The sequence below is a fragment of the Necator americanus genome, chromosome V (assembly GCF_031761385.1).
Source record: "Necator americanus strain Aroian chromosome V, whole genome shotgun sequence".
Taxonomy (NCBI): domain Eukaryota; kingdom Metazoa; phylum Nematoda; class Chromadorea; order Rhabditida; family Ancylostomatidae; genus Necator; species Necator americanus.
In genome coordinates this window covers 31,609,297-31,626,933 of record NC_087375.1, presented here as the reverse complement: position 1 = coordinate 31,626,933, position 17,637 = coordinate 31,609,297, and the positions used below count along the sequence as shown (strand labels likewise).

At 41.7% G+C, this 17,637-nt stretch overlaps 2 protein-coding genes across 2 annotated transcripts in view; both read right to left on the bottom strand.

Moving 5' to 3' along the window:
- The window catches only part of RB195_015812 (uncharacterized protein), a gene marked incomplete at both ends in the record, with an annotated part of 24,896 nt that extends 23,197 nt beyond the window's left edge, over positions 1 to 1,699 (bottom strand). The window contains 3 exons of the mRNA XM_064206700.1: positions 93 to 195; positions 285 to 370; positions 1,597 to 1,699. Of these exons, the coding sequence (XP_064062580.1) occupies positions 93 to 195; positions 285 to 370; positions 1,597 to 1,699 (292 nt within the window). The remainder of the gene's footprint in view (positions 1 to 92; positions 196 to 284; positions 371 to 1,596) is intronic.
- Positions 1,700 to 2,444: 745 nt separating this feature from the next.
- On the bottom strand, positions 2,445 to 15,377 carry RB195_015811 (uncharacterized protein; the record flags this gene model as incomplete). Its single annotated transcript, XM_064206698.1, has 5 exons — positions 2,445 to 2,624; positions 4,713 to 4,762; positions 7,438 to 7,613; positions 12,074 to 12,213; positions 15,234 to 15,377. 5 exons carry the CDS (start codon positions 15,375 to 15,377, stop codon positions 2,445 to 2,447), a joined length of 690 nt encoding a protein of 229 aa, XP_064062579.1.
- Positions 15,378 to 17,637: the final 2,260 nt, after the last annotated feature.

The window sequence follows — 17,637 nt, the reverse complement described above, 5'->3', positions numbered from 1 at the left end:
AAACAACGGTTAAGTTACCATCCAAATTTGTCCAGTAACTAGTTTTTTAAAAAAAAAAAAATAATTTTCTATTATGTCAATTATGTCATCACCATTTTCGCATTGCAATGGGAGGCAAGCAATGCGTGTCATCTCCGCTTCTGAAATATCCTTCTTGCATTCGCATCCAAGTACGCACTTGTCTGGGCAGTTTTTCTGAAAATCAACCATGAATAAGCCAGCCTTCGATATTGTTATAGTCTTCTACCGATAGCTGAACAATATAAGTTAAATGAACTACGAACTGGTTCGGTGTTCCAGCACGTTGGCTCACAAGCTGTACCACATTCTCTGAACTCTTCATTGGCATTACACGTAGGTCGTAATGTCTCTATAATTTATAATTGGTTGATCAGACTATGCTTTTATTAATTTTAGAAAATATTCATTTAAGGCTGTTCAGCCATCCACGCAAGCGCCATATTTATTTCTTAGGAAACCTGGCTTGCACCTCACACGTGTAGCTGCACACCCCGGGCAAATCTCCTGAAACTCTGCTTTTACAAAAAGTTGCTAAAGCCTGTTCTGACAACAGAACGTTCTTTTCTAATTGGAAGATCCTTGAATGAAAAAAACAGAACATCACCAGACTAGGATCTCTACATGTTGCCTCACAAGGAGCGGCGCAGGCATTGAATTGTTCATTGGCAAAACATCTTCTGAACTGAGCGTTGACTGCAGGTAGCAGAAGAAAGCTCTAAAATGAGATGATTTCTATGACATTTATGTCAACATGCGCGCTCTATCCTCATGTTTCTCGTCTAAAAAATTTAAATGTAAACATTCTGCCTCACACCTTTTACTCTTTTCATCACCGGGACATAATCTGTTAACAGAGATCGTCATCTGGTATGCATTATCGAAAAAAGAGTCTCGTCTTGGAAAGAGCAAAGAACAACAACAGAAGATCTGCTTCCTTTTTTGTTCACACTCAAACAACTGATGAACTGTTCTCAGTCCACTACAAGTCAGAACGGTCCTTTCCTATTTTTTTCTGTCATGACTCCGTCATTGCCAACTGATGAAAGGAAAGAGCTGGCATAGCTCTGTTGCATTTTTCGTCACGAGTAGTCTGATTGCCCACTGCACGCGGTGGTCATCCTTACTAAACGCACTCAACCATTTTAGCATTCACTCTCAGCGCACACGATATATATATCTCATATATCAATCTCATATATTGGTGTTGTCGTCCAGCATACCGCCAAATCCCTAATTAAATATATCAAACGTCTGTGGCATATTTGATAGCAACTCACCGCCTTACCACGCTGAGCTGAGAAACACTTGCAGCCCAAGAGCACTTGGGTTTTGGATGAACAATTCACATTGAGCTCTTGCTGTATACCGGGAAGATTGAAAAGAGCTGTTTTCAAAGACTGTGTGAATCGACGTAGATGTCGGCTAAGAAGGATGTTTAGAGGGTGTGAATCGTTAGACACTCACACCTTCTGCGATATCTTACCCCTATGTCAAACTCCCGACACCCACAATCGGTAATTGCGCCGTGCAGAGATGTTTGCACCACCAAGCTTCTTCTTCACTCTTCAAATTTACTATCATTATTGTCACTTTGATAACCTAGACTTCTCTTGCTCTTCGAATCGATGGAACGAGCGCGGGTAATTCCCCAGTCGTCCTGATCACTAGCAAAAGTCATCCAGTTGTTTCTCTTTCCGCGTGCAGCACAAACCTCAACTTTCTTCTTGAAAGACCTTGTGCAAAAATCTGTCCACCCGGTCGAAGGTCTTCCCAGTGTATTTAAAATCGTGTGGAACTCGCCGTTTGCGGCTCTGACACAAAGGCTGTCGTTGAAGAGAATCACGTGTCTGGCCTCTTTGTTTCGCCTTCCTTAGCAAAAGCGGCGGCATCTCTAACCCTCGATAGCTGACATAGGGCAGAACTCTGAATCTCGTCCCTCACTTGTCTGAAGCAAAATACACCTAGCACCACTCTTTCGAATGAACGTAATTACGCTGATCGAGTTTTTTTTCTGGTTGCGAAGTGCTCATGATTTTGAAGCATACGTAAAAGCACGAAATACGGTTGTGTTAAAATGAGCACGAAGACTGGTGCTGCTGATCTTTTCCACTACATCCTTGGTGTTTTTATACGGCAAACAAGCAGCTCGATGTTCAGGTAGTTCTTCATTTTCATTTCTCGACCCAGATAGACATAGCTGGTGCATTCGGATACTCCACTCCACATGTTCGCTCCTTTGAGCATAAATGGAGCAACCAAGATCCATTCGTTTTCATAAACATTCAATCAACAATTGATCTTTTAGCAGTTTCAGCTGAAGACCAATGGTTCCCGTGTTTCGTTGAAGTCGGCCAAAATTCGCTCCGTTTGGCTGATGCCAGATATTGCCAGAATGTAGTTAACATACCGCAGATGTGTAGCCTCTACATTTCCTTCACTTCCATATCGTTCCATTCCGGCTCACGCACTGCGTTTTCGAAGGCGGCGGTAAATATCTTCAGTGAGACTGCACTGCATTGTAGGATTTCTTTCTTCATGTCGACAAGGATGTTCTCATAGAATGGTTGATTTCCGACCGTTATGTTACTTTTAACTTCAAATACCTTAATGCATACTTAGTCTCATGTGAGCCTCAAGGTTTTCTTCAAGTTAATGATGGAGAGACAAAGCGGCATAGTGTATTCTCGCGCCACCTAGATGAGTTTCTGGACATTTCCAAGTTTTTATGAAAGTGGTCGATCGTGCTGAAATTCTCATAAAGCCGCGCTTGCATGCATGACTGTTATTTATTGGCAACTTTTCAATCCTGTTAAGGACGAATCTAATCGGAGCTCATCCATGACAGATGGTAAGAAGAATGAACGATTATTCCCGATGTCATATGTGTTCCCCTCCATACAAACAACAAGGTCTTGCTGGTCTTCCATTAATCAGGAACATTTTATTCCGACAAGTAATGCTACAGTGCTTTGTATTGCTGGTCTTCTCTTTGATGTTTTCCTTTATCGGCTCATTACTAAGCGTTGCGATCTCGAGGACGAGTTCTAGGCTGCCTGCGGTTTCGCTGCTCTTGGCTGGCACATTACGCGAACTGTTTCTTGAAGGCAGACGGATAGTCTCTCTTTCCTCACGGCTTTCCTCACGCAGTAGTGGGGATGTTCAGCGAGCAGATCTTTTGTCTCATCGATGTTTTTCCTTCCAAAAACTGGGAATAGTGCGGCGAACTGGTCCCAGTTAATGATGGTTCTTGGAGTTGGGTTGAGTTGAGTCTAAATTTGGCGATCTTTCCTCCTTTCGCAACAAAAATAATTTGAAAGGAGCAGCGGTTCGTTCCTATAGAGAAATTCGGTACAGAAGTGAAATCCCGTCAGGCAAAACCTTTACTGACGATGATGTGTTCAATTTCGCCGTGATACACTCCACCGGCCGACTTTCACGTCCAGCGTAGACAGGATAGGTTCTGGAATTATTAGTTCCCACGAATGATTTTTGTCGCCATGATGAAGTCTTCCCTACTCGTGCTACTGTATCTCGTGGGTTCGGATACGAGGTTCTCAGGCGTTCTTCTGAGGCCAATTTTGGCATTGAAATCACCAACAATGACCTTATAGGAGGTTTGGTCATATCTGTAGAACTTCTCTAAGACCCGTATAAGACGCTTTTCCAACTCTTCTTTCCCGTAGCTTGATCTCGGACCGTAAGGGGGAAAGATACCCAAAAGTTGCGCTTAACCGCATCTTCTCATCGGAAAACTTCCGATTCGTGTCGAAAATATGCACGAAATAGTCGAGGTGTTTTAGCCATAATTGGGGCGACAAAGTACAAATTCCACCGACTCCTCTTCTGTCGCATGTTCCTAAGAAAGCTTGTTCACCACTTCCTTATACTACCTTAAGTGAGTGGTGTATTCTCGTCTTGGTCGGTCCTATGACGACGCAATGTTCCTAGCTTCGGATTATCAGGTATGCATCATCGATCTTCAACCCGCTTGGGATACAAGCGTATGTGATGTCTATTTAAATATCAGAATAGCTTAACCTCTTTCCGCACCTCTTAACCTCGATGACCCCTACAGTCCTGTACATGTCCTATACCTAACGTTCGTTGCGTTCATTAATATCTGAGAGACGTCGATAATTTCTTCGAGGGAAGTATAAAAGCTGGCTGTTTTCCACCTCCCAATCACTTCGATGGAGATTATTGACAGGACTGAGGTTTAGTCATCTAGATGGGTCAATCTTAGAAATGCAGAAAGATGGAGTCCACCTCGTTGACCCACCCTCATCTCGAGAAAGGTACAAACTCAGATAGCTCCTTATCCACTACCAAGTACCTCACCTCGTAACATACCGAAACTGATCCCTCTAGCGATGGAGATCCGTGAAAGCTCAGTTGTGCGAGACTGTAACTTGAAGTAAGAGTTTCTCCCTTGTCCTTGTCTCCTACACTATTCATCGTCGTGGTAGAACACCATGCTTAGACATAGCTGCGTCAAACGACCTGGAGTTGCCTCCTGCGAGGGGTGAAAAAAGTAGAGGGGGATTACAATATTTACTTTTAATGGCCTTTTTGCAAAAAAAGGGCCCCCCGCTCCGATATTTATCCTCAGTTCCACTGCTCCACTGCGATTTTCACTACTCACTATTTCCGTTTCTTCCTTGTGCATTAAATATCAGAAAATTAGTACTTACTGCAAGGGTGAGCAGCATCATGATTGTAGGCTTTTGTAGCAACTTGATATCTGCAAGTATCAGTATGAAACTTTCAAGAACTTCGCTTTAAAAAGGACTATAGCAGTCATACGCAACATCAATGTTAATGAATTTTCAAATGGAATGATCAATGAAGGGAACAGAAAGACAATAGCAGCAGATACATTCCAAAGCAGAAACAGGAAAAGAATAAAGAAAAGAAGAAAATTCTAAATTCTGTTAGTCGAGGAAAGATTTTAACGGTGTTTAGGATAACATGATCAGACAGAAAGAGAGACCGACAGATAAAAATGCGGAAAACTGTAAGCGAATCAAAGTTAGAGAATGGAATACGGTCGGAAACTGCATCGCTGCACCATTCGGGAAGCAGGAAGAAATGGAAGCAAACCTGACTTCTACTTCACTCTCTTGCATGCCAACTTGTGAACAAGAATAGTCAGGTCAACGCAAATGCATTCTACTTCAAGCTGGAATGGTAGCGCTGCGATTGAGCGTCCATTCCGGCAATAGTCTTGTACGAACATCGCGAATTTCTCACCACTGTGGTAAGTAGCACTGTCGTTGCTCTAGATAAGTTGAATCGGGTGAGATGTTTGCCGCAACGCCTAAACGGTTTGGCAGTCCAACCGCAGAACAAAGGTGGAAACAATTGCGCCTTAAAAAGTCATTAATAAAAAAACGCCAGCCGTATAAGACTACTTTTTTTGTTCTATACTGGCTCCACAGTGATCTCAGTCCCTGAGGTATCCTAATTTGACAAGACTCTAAACTCTAAACTGTATGACGCAACCTTTTAGAAAAACTGGATCAAGTAGACCACTGATGGTCAAACTAGCAAGTTTTGAGAACAGATCGCAACACTAGAAGAAGCGGTGGAGTTGTGCTCTTTATTGTAAATTGCTTTTCCTCTGCACTCATTTCAAGAGAAGTTGACTGAAGCCTGAAACATTATCTGCCAACATTTATTTTGAAGACAACTTGGTACATTTAGATGTCGTACATACAGGTCACGTATATACAGGTCTTGCTCCCTATAGGTCTTGCTGACAAACCAGAACAACGATTTAAGGCGATTTCCGATAAGTCAACAATTAATTTCCTGGCTATTATCACTAGTGACCTTAACGTTCCTGACATCATCTGATCGGATGTTCCTCATACTTACTAATAACGCCTCGAATTCTTTTGTTGACTTACAGTTAGTCAAAAATAATGAGTTAGGGAACCATAACCTTGATAGTATTCTTGCTCCGACAGAGACACTGCCAGAAGGATCCAAACCAATGCTTCATTGTGATCCAGGGAGCATGCCTCAATAACGTATCAATCAGCCTTGGTTAGAGAAACACAGATTTATAGTATAAAAAGAAAAACTGTGGACTTTTCTTGAGTAAGAGTTTATCTCGATCAGATCGATTCGTTGGGCTGTACCAGTACACTGTGAAACCGCTGCTTGGTAATTGTGAATATTTCTTGCTGTCTTAAAAAACTCTATCGATTTACATATTCCTATCTAGAAAGCACCTCTGGGAATGGTTAAGTGCCTTACATGCATTTTCGTTGTATCGGCTGTGATCCTTAGCTTGGAAAAACTATGTGCTTCAGCAAACTACATAACGAAGTTCCGAGAAAATCACTGAAGCACAATCTCTCGATTCAAAGAAAAGTAATTGAGTCAAGAGATAAACAAACTTTCTACACCTTAATTCTCAAATGTATCTAAAACAAGAAATTGGAGAGTTCAGGACAAAAAAGAGTAAAACACTATGGATTGATCCTGAGAAGGCTTAATTACTTGCCGACACGTTTAAAAAAAACTTTCCATTTAATATTTTGTGTCACAAATATTCAGAAAAATTATCTCTTCTAATGGGAGATAGCAGTTGGTTCAACACAAGTGAAATCATCGAGTTGATTTTTAAATAGGGCAGTTCTTATTCACAAACACCCGATAAGATCCCACTTTTTTTAAAGAAGAAATGCTGTTTGTTAAATTGCATGGCTCACAACTCTCATCCTTTCATCTTCATGAGGAACGTTCCCTTAAAATATAATCATTCTCAGGTCATTCCTATCTCAGAAAAGTCCTCAAATAATCAGCCAAACAACATTAGACCCGTTAGTATATGCTATATTTTAGCAAGACTGTTTGAAAAATTTTTCGAAAATGTTTGTCAATTGTCTTGTTGCTCATTCTACCACTGGCATAAATCAGAATGGATTTTTTAAAATAATGTCGCACACGACGGTCTAATACAAAAACCTCGACAAGTGAGAATACATCATAGAATAACAGCTTATTTACAGTCCTCTTTTTCGCACGGAGCGCTTCACGTGTTTGTTAGCCAACCCTTTATCCATTTCATATAACATGTAACGGTGTTCCACAAAGCGTTGTCTTATCATCGGTACTCTTTATAACTTACACATCCTGGCTACTACGGATGATCCCTCCAAGTGCTCAAGGCTGCATAACACTCGCAGATGACATAACAATCCTATCATTCGATTAAAAAAAACCGGACAAACGTAAACCTCAAAAAGTCATTCATATAGTGGATGACAGCTGCAAATAATACTTAATTAACCATTTATTAGTGGTCAGTGTGGTAGTGTCTGAGTCTTCATTCCAATAAAAGAGCTTACCATTTCTTTTACGACTTCTACCGCCATTCAATTGCACGTATGCAATTTTAATACTTACACAACTGGTTCAGGAAGGTAGCATGTGGATTCGAAGGCAGCATACCACGAAATTGAGGATGTTGAGGTCTCACGAGGGACTGGTAGGAATAAGGAGGTAGTTTACGAGTATGAGCGTAATGATACTCAATTATCAGTTGTAGTAGTAATCCAGGGGAACGCACCGTTTGGTCGCTCCTAAAATGCAACTTATCACATTTAGTTAAACGATAGCAATCCGCTACGTGTCTGTAATTGTGCAGGTTGGGAAGATTCTGTTGCTTATTCAAGCTCGATTAGCTGGACTGCGGACGTCTGGCAGCGTCTCTATTGCTCACGTTCCATTCCCTGACACGTTTTTTAACAAACAATTGAAATCAAAATTGTTTCACGCTCATTTTTTTTGTACTATAAGATAAAATTGAGAGTGCCCACGTTCATAGACATAAACTGCACTTCTGCTTCTGTCTATTCGTGGGAAAAGAGTGGAATGGTAAGAATGCTCTCACTTGGCTAAGATACAGTTTATTCAAGAATTGTTTTGAGAAAATCTAGTTTACTATTTCAAAATCCGTCAGTCTCTGGCTAACCTCATATGATTAGTTTTATAATGTTACACCTTGTAGACGAGTCGCATACAGTATTAAAATAATGCAGTAAGAATTAATCGAAATATTAATTACAAATACTTGCCAGCAAAAGCGGTTAAAAGAATTGTGGGTTGTTTGTTGGGAAGAAGTCTTCTTTTTAACTCAATTTCAAGCTAGACTCTATCAAAATCCGGTCACAAATTAATTAATTAATTTCAGAATTTCTGCTGTTGGATTATCTTGGATGATGTTGCTTTCACGAGTAGTGATATGATGCAAAAAATAACCAGGAAACAAACACAAAATCTTTGTTATCTTTGGACTTTTCTTCCTCTTTTCATCCATCATCTTTGGACCACCTGTCCAAAACATTGTAATTTTAGATCAAAATATTTGCTTTCTAAGAATTAGTGGAATGACGAATGTGATTTATCCGATGTAATATTGTTTCCAACTGTATGATTTTGATTACAAAAAAACTCGGAAAGATCCAAAATTCACTGCAGAAAACAAAAGTTTTGGTGGTATAGTTGTCGTCTTGAGGCTTGGTTATTGTCGATACACTAAAAAGGACTGGTCATTTGGTGGCCTGCAAGTAAAATAACATTATTATATCTCTGAAAATGATGTAATTTTAGGAGCGCCAGCGTTTAGAAAATAAATCTTCCCCGCGAAGTCTATAGCAGAGAATACTCGTGGTATAGAGGGAAATTCTTGTGTTCAGCATGAAAAAAAAGGATTTTTTGATAATAAATGTCGTAAAGCGAAAAGGGGATATTAGAGTTAAAGGGACAAAGTTTTTGGCGTTTCACGTTTCCCTCACGTTCACTTCAATTCAGAATCGTTTGAGGTTCACGAACGCGTAACTGGCCTATACAATGACACCTGAGGCTTGGCGATGTGTCAAGTCAGTGTTTTTATCTTCCAGACAAGTCTGGTTCCAATTTAGCGACCTCAGAGTGATGAAAGGCTTGGTGAACACTAGGGCGGATTCGAACCGCCGATCGATGTTGCAGAAAGCGGAACCTTTAACCGCTACACTACACTCGCCCATAGGCGATATTAGGATCACTGAATTGAGCAGCTTTCACAAAAACTGAATTCAAATATCAAAAGGCAGTTGGAAAAAGAAGAGAATCTCAAAGACGAAGATAAGAAACCAACAACAGGTTTGTTGATAACCTTCTATTAGTCGAACTAGCAGCGGAATTAATACACAAAGCACCAGTAGGGTGGGCTTGGTGCGTTTCCTACACAAAAAAAAAAAAAAAAAAAAAACACAAACAAAGACTGACAAGAAAATTAAACACTTCGCCTTGAATTCGTATAAATAGTTCCTTGCTCAAAAGCTTTTTTTGAAAGAGAACTCACAAGAACTTCTCATGAATGTTTCGAGTCTGCGGCAACATCTGCATTATTGCCTACCTGCGTAATCATCTGTCACTCCGCGGCGGATAACGAAAACCGTGACCCAGAATTTCTTCCGATGGGACCGTTTCTTGTATTATTCGAGCACTCAAAATCGTGACACGCTCCGATTCCAGTCTATGCCAGGAAAGAAAATTATTCCTACGAAGGTAAACAACTACAAAGGTTCGAACAATCTGAAACGGAAAAACCTAGTTTTTTTTTCGGGAGAAATACTTCTAGTTGCAGGAAAGTGAAATCCTAGAGAACGAAACAAAACCTTACTATAATGTTGCCATTTTTGTTTGCTATTTTTCGTTACGGCACAGATCATTACCATCCATGATATCCTGCACAAAACTGCGGAACTGGACGCTAGCAATTTGCTCATTTGTTTTAGGATTATGCTACGGTGCAGTAATAAGAAAAATTCTCCTAATTTCGGTGAGCGGCAGCACCAGTGAGAACGAGGTTATAAAAGTTATCCAGGATTACGTTGAGAATCTTGTAATGCAAGTCAATAAGATTGACTACGAAGTCATCGGACTAACCGATAGGAGACGACGCCATCCACCGTACATGAAGCTGGAGAAAAAACTGTTCCTAGGAACACCCGGTAATAGAGATGTTGGAGTAGTCGCCAACGAACATTGATTCTTTCTAACAACTGACGACCCAAATCTTTCGGTTATTATGCTTGCATGAGAACACGTGAGTCTTCCACAGAGAAGACAGTAACCATTTTCCAGTTCATTGTGGACATGTCTTCTACACATGGGAAATGCCACGCTGTACTTCTTTGACAATTGAACGATGCTGGCGACCGCACATGCATTTATTTCCTGATCGTATAATATTCCTGATCATATATAATATATACAAGTAACTAAGTAAAGTAGATACTTTTTGTACATGTGAACTTAGAAAATACAGACTTGGAATAACATTTGAGATACCAACTTAATAGGTAATGTAGAAGGCGAAGAACTTGCTTTAGTGATTTACATGGGCCAAGATCTATGAAATTGCGTAATGGCAGTAATTTACCATATCAAGCTTTTCATCATAATACAACATGTGATATTGATTACGACAATAAAATAGTAAGTATTGCAACTGGGCATTTGACAAAACACAAACATAAACATTCATGAATGATGATAACAAAAAGAACCATAGTAATGAAACTACAATAAAAACTGTGTTTCTTTGGTCGATCTTATCGACAATCATTGCTGGTGATCTGTTAAAACTGTCTTGAAGAACATGATATTGAAGAACTAAACCTGAAAAACTTAGGGAGTCTACAATTGAAGTAGCAAGTGAGAATGGTTTCTGATCGTACATTCTGGTTTCAGAAGCACTGCTGTCTCCACTAAAAGTGGGAGTCGCAGTTTTGGGCAACATAAAGAAATAGACCATATCATCGTCGTTGTGTTTCGAGGATCCAAACAGGTTTGGAAGAAGATGTTTGGAGGATCTCTCACTGCCGTACCTGACACGGGGTTGTACAACCACTTCCTTCAAAGTGGAGTTCTCTTTACATGGAAAGAAGAGAAGATCGCGAGACTATTACTAACTCTTGAGAACTGTTCCCTTTGGGACCGGTGGTTGATTTCAAAAATAAGCAGTAAGGGTCATGAAGTTGGAACCTGCCCTATCTATAGGTTGTTGTGTTTGTCCTGCTACAAAGTGAACTGTCTGATATCCCGACTAGTGAACAGCCTATCTGCATACAGTGTAGGATTTTTGTTTCATAGCAAACTCAAACACTCTGTGAAGAGCTAAAGATGGGCATACATTGTGAGGGATCAAATGCTTTTAACCTCGTCTAAATTCCATTGTCATCAGAATCGTTTCCATTAGTTATTGGTGCGCGATAAGGAAATTCATCGATGTATTTGTTTAGATACTTGACCGCGGAAATTGTACCAGAAATTTCAACGTTCAAATGACAGTTAAACTTCGTGAGAAGGATTGACATGACAAATTGATCGGTACGAGACGGCAATCGTTATACACACTTTTGTTAATCTCGACGGTTATGTCGATCCCGCCTCTTATACGTTGGCTATCAGACTATATTGGACAGCTTCGACTACCATGAACGTGCTTTTGAGAAAACGTTTTGGTCATCTTCCACTACGGATACATGGTGAATGAGGATAATCAGCGCCACATTTTCTGTGGATCATACAGGACTGCCCCGGTTCTTATTCTCCGTCTGGTATTTCAGCACACAAAGTATTACTGTGTCAGGTACTGTTTGCGGCTTCTACCCATGTTTTAGAATCAGCAGCAAATGACAGTGCGGAAGATCTCTCTTCTGGGATTCAAGCCTCCGTCGCGCTCATAAACACCTGCGCCACTTCGTTTGTCAGTTTCTTCCGATGCACCGAGAGGAGGAGTCATCATGGCTGTGTTGCTGTAACATTTCGCGCAGAGTACGAGCTGTGGCTAGCGGACAGGGCAGAGTCCTTCGAGTATTATCGTTGCTATCCGGAGCTAACCAGGCGGCCAATACTCCGGATTTTCAACGTAGCGTGTCCGACCCTTTCAGCGATAAGCACCATGCATGACGGCTGAGAGACACACCGCGTGTCGACCACGGAACTCAGTTTCCAGACATTTCCGTTGCGTGGTCACTTTGTTCTTACGTACATGGTGATCGAGGCGGAATGAGCCGTGAGATGTGCAGTTGTCCAATCCTGTCGATGAGGATTTCGAGAACGCTTGATTATTTTGCGCAGGAATCGGCAGCCCTCGCCATGTTGGGCTGAATCTACTCCTGAGTCCGCGTCCTGAAAAATAACCTGAGGCAGCATCTACTTTTTCTCGAAAAATGAGAAAGTTCTGGAGCAGGTACGATGGCGTTGAGAGAGCTGGCCCAACTAGTCACACGGCCCTAAAATTTAACGCGGCGAAGGGAGCTGACGTGTCCGAGGATAAACTGACCATGGCGATTCGGGATATGATATATATATATCATATCCCGAGATATGATATATATATATATATAATCATATGGCTATTCTCTTCGAGGAACTCGGCAGACTCCTGCGCGACGTGTGTTCTGGAATTTAAGAGGATTACCTTTTTACATTTTTTCTCCCTTGTTCGGAGTCATTTCCTCATTTTCTCTTTCTTGTTGTGAGTCGACTATGGACAGCTCCACACCTAGCTCGTCAGGCACCCACCCTAGCCGGCGCACTGCTAGCGGTGAAGTGTGATAACGCAAAGTTGGGCCGGTGTTAGACCCCGGTGCCTCGGTGAGCGCAAGATCCCCGGACACTTCCGCCTCTATACTGTTGTGGTAGAACATATTGGCCTCCCGCTCCGATTGGCCCTCGACGCTGACGATTATAAAAGGAACGGTGGGGTCGGAACCATGTAAGTACCTTGAAGTAGTGCTCTGATTTCCGGCCCTAGGAAGCTGATAAGCGCGCCCTAGGTAACCATATTAGGAAGTTCGTTAAGTGACGATTCGCCTTCTATGAGGACTCTAAACAGTTTACTGCATGAAGGAGCCATATTTCGTACCCATGGTGTTGAGGAGGACCGCGGTTGTAACAGATAGTATGTGAGAGGACAGAACTTAACCCTGAGCAGTATTATGCGCTCCCGTGTTCGAGACACGTGCCGCTCGGGGACGGCATACTCTTGTTTTCCTCCGTCAAATGGAGGGCAAGCTCAGGATCGCTAATATATTTCTCCACGAAGCTGCGCCCAGCTGCGAATCGATCGCCCACATTCCTCTCCGCTTCGGAAAGGAATGGCGTAGGTCTTTCCTGGCGACGTGAGGATCTTATCTAGGTCGACTGCTATAGCCCTGAGGTTTTTATGAGCTGCTGTGCCGGCTACGAACTGCAGCACGTTTCCTTTACTCCGTGAGTGATCACACCAACCAACGCGGCTATTGCCTAATTTGTCTGGGCAAATTAGGCAACAAGTCTTCAAAATGAACAAACAACTCACTCCAAAACAGCAGTTAGTATTACAATTCAATTGGATCTATTGTGCTCTAATAATGTCACATGCTGCGGAAGTTCCTCTGTTATTTATTCTACCAGTCTGAGCGTCCGGCTAAAGCAGGACTTCAGACTTTCTGTTGTGTTCGCTCCGCTCCCAATCACTGATTAATGAAAATAAATTAATAATAGTGACATTTTTTGTAAATTAGGATTGGGAATTTCTTACAAGGTTTTCTTCTTTTTCTTAAAGGAAATTTGAGCTAAAGATTCATACTTTTCTTTGAAAGTCCATTCTACGTTTGCAGAACGTACAAACTTCAACTTAAACACTTTTTCGATACCAATGTAATATAGACACGATGTGGAATCATTACTCAAAGTATACGATTCCCTTTTGTTTCCTCCAACAGTTACCACGGGGCGATGTTTCACATGAAATGAAGTGAATGACGTCATCTTACTGATAAAGGTAGCGTTCCACATCAGATCATGTAGACAGTTGGCTGCTATATAAGGAACAGTTAGCATTCATGTAACCACTTTCTAAACAACGTAGGAGTCGTAGAGGTGAAAAGCAACGCGGAAATTGGATACGACTATGAAACGTTTGCGTCTTCCCATTTACCTTTTGCGACATGCACACGAAGTTACTGTGCGATATTTCTATGTCACGACAGGAATTCGACGCCGCGGGACCAGTCGCACCCCCTTCTATAGCTGTCTGGCACCGGTGGACCCGTCGCTATCGCTTCTATAGGTTCTTCTACAGGCTTTGAACCGACTGCATTTCATTTCGCTGCGTACGGCAAGCCGCACATACACGTCCCAAACAGGTAGCGCTGGGTGAAAAAGGCACAGTCGTAGAGATACGATCTCAGAAAAAGGAAAAAAAAAACTGCTAAAACCTACTGTCTAGGCAAATATTGAATGTGAAGAGGAACGATCTATGTTTTTTTTTTCTAATTCCGCAACTGCAGAAATAGGTGGAGGGAGGGAGAAAAGGGCACTCAGTGTTCCTCCCATTTCTCGACTTAGTAGCTTTAGCTTACATGTCATAGATCCTCTTAGACTAATGCTTAGGTCTTAAGGCCGAACTGATTTAGTTATATACTTCGAAAAGTAAGAGCGCCTCTGAGTGCCCCCTCTCCATTTCTCCCTATTCAGCTGAAGTTATGTTCACCCGAGTTTCTCAGAGATTACTGTATGCATACAACACTCGTTTATCTATTTCAGTCCAAGGAGAGGTTGGGTTGTTTTATACTTCACCGATGAAGTGATGTCGCACCATGAATGCATATTACTAACGTAGTGGATTGGGATGAAATTAGGACTTACTGATGTGACATACTGCGAGAAAAAAGGATCTAATCCTTACTGGGATATGTTTTCATGAAAGCTCTTTTTTAGTTAGTTTTTTTTAAATAGGGCATTGAAAACCTAAATCCTCGCTTATCGCATCAGCAAAAAATATTTGTTCTTGATCAAATAATCAGAAATTAAAGCAAGACCCACCAAAAAGATGAACAGCATCATGATGTGGAATATTTTCTTATCCAATCAATGCTTGTAAGTAAATCTTTGAAAAAAAAAATCAAGACGAAAAAACCCCGTTAACACACTAGTGCAAAGCACGATGACCACAGTTATAGAGACTCCCAGCGGATCCATAAAGAAAACTTTCTAGAAGCCAGTAACAGCACATTTTGGGATAGGGGAAAAAAGAGAGCGGGGTCATCTGACGTTTGTTGTTTGAAACAGGTAACAAATTTTGAGAAACTCGTCGACGACGCCTTCGACCGAGAACTGCGACGGACAAGTAGATACATCAAAAGGAAAGGTACGACACTCACGTGATAGCATGAAATAAGGCTGACCGCGGACTTCGTGGAAGCGATAGCGTCGCGCGTTCGCTTCGCTACCAACTGATCATCGATCGAGTATCCAAGCACAGCGTTCGGTCGATAATAACCAATAGACTCAAACGCGCGAATCATTCCGTCTGAGCAGAGGAAATTACAGCACTGTATCACCCGTATCACAAAGAGGTACGGATGCTCTTGAAGTTCATCTTGGAAGAGTTATTTCTCACACACAAAATTGAGAAACACATCCAATTGAGTTGACACGACGCGTGTGGTGCAAATCTCGCGCCAACTATATCAGCTCAGCCGTAGGACGCGACACGCTTTTGTTTACGGTAAGCCGGAGGGAGGAGGGGGATGTAAAATGTGTCAGGTGGGGATAGTGCGTACTGTGGTTACGAATGAGTCGCTATCAGCCACGTAAGCACAATTACTAACTAATAGCTGCTGGCAAGATGTCATGAAAAGTGTGTGTGTGAAGAGGCTTTCTGTATTCAAGTGCGCTTCACTGTACGGCACTTGAAGACTACAGTACTTTTTAAGGATTATAACTAGAGTTAATTAGAAAAGCCAAAGCAAGAGTTGTGGATATGCTGAACCCAGAGATCCAAACAACAGTATTTAAAGCAATTTGTTGCAGGGTCTAGTTCCAAATTACGAGAACTAATAGCTCAAATATACTATGAAAAACACCTATAGTTGGCTCTTTAATGGAAAGGCAACGATTCGACGCTCGACAAGGGTTAGAGCACGAGGATGAGGGGTCCTATCGCGAGTACAGAAAGTGTGTGAGCTTTTTTCTACACGTGAGCGTCGCGCGGACACGTCGCGGTCTTCAAACATAAGCAAACAGCAAACGGTCGACAGACATAAACACCTGCGGTTATATCCTTCGGTGCACCTATGATTCATACTGTTTCATTAGTGAGAAAGTGGAAGTTACCTTTACCCATAGGTACAATCGGGTCTATAGTAGGATCACACGACATGGAGCACATACGGAATTGCGTACGCGGCTTCTCTCGAGGCGGTGCGGTGGAGTGTGGATCGTAGTGGAACCTTTGCTGGCACCACCCATCGCTGCAGTTTGCGACGGTCCCACCTCGTTTCCAGCTGCTGCCTCCACAGCGCCGTTTCGAGCGCGTATGCAAATGCATCGTGCTTCATGTCGTTTTGACCCCACTATACAACACCGCTAGTAACTTGTGTCCCAAAATCCGTCGCCGACGAATTAATCCGTCGCAAACCGTCGGAATTCTTGGAAGTGGTCAAAATTAGATTTTGAAAGTACCATTCGAAAGTAAATGAGCTGCTGATTTCAAATATACTTCGAGAATTTACTTTTGACAAATGTGTGGCCTGAAAACGGGCAAAGTTTCCTCAAGCCCCGTTAATTACTTTCACATCTCCGCAATCCTTCCATTGGCATATCCCGCGGATACATCTCCATGGGAGGAAGGGGTGTTCATAGGATTTCCGCTTATTTCTCGAAATTGGACAAAATGTTCATTACATCCGTAATCAGGAGGTTATTTAGAGCATTTTGGTACCCCACATCATATGTTGGTCCGAAATTTCCATTCTCTTCAGAAATTCACGAAAGTGCTCCATCGAAGATTAATAAAACGCCATGCTTTTCAAGCTGGGAAAATTCTCCTCGGAAATTTATCAGCAAACAACTTGTACTTGACAATAGTTTATATTGTAAGCTTCTAGCTTTGAAAATGTCTAGTTTTTCCAGTTTCAAACTTACAACATTACTCTATTTCGTTATTTGGTCCAGTTTTTGAACAGCTGTCAACAGCTTAGAATGAACGCTTAAGTGTAGCGATTCAGTATTTGCTTAGAACTTTTCTTCCTTAACGAGAACTGAATTAGGCGCTAACATTGGATGAGAGCTAGACATGGTTTTCGAGTGACCAAATTGAAGAAATTTTCGTCTCTTTTCACAAAACAGGAATTTTTGCAGTCTCTATGAATTTTTTCAGTACCTCAAATATCCAGTTCTTCTCACAAAAAGACGCTCTTTCGAATGATGTTGAATTCACTTTTATTTACAAACTTCAAAATTTCAACACTGACTCCGCCCTCTTATAGGGCAGGCGATATTCTATAGCTGGGATGGTTATCGTGGCCCAGGCATGGTCTGTCAGGCATCTCACACCTTCGATAGGTGACTCCTCTGGCGATTCTCCGTCGCAGAGAGACAGTAATGTTTGAGCGTAAATGAACGGTGACAACAATTCTAAAGAGTTCTCAGTCATCAGAACTATACAGCTTCAATTTCACAAGCTTTCGGAAAGAAATACAAACAAACGAAATAAACCTCCTGAAAAAGACAGACATGTAACAAATTAAGACGTTTTATGGAGGAAAAAATCGGAACTTTTTA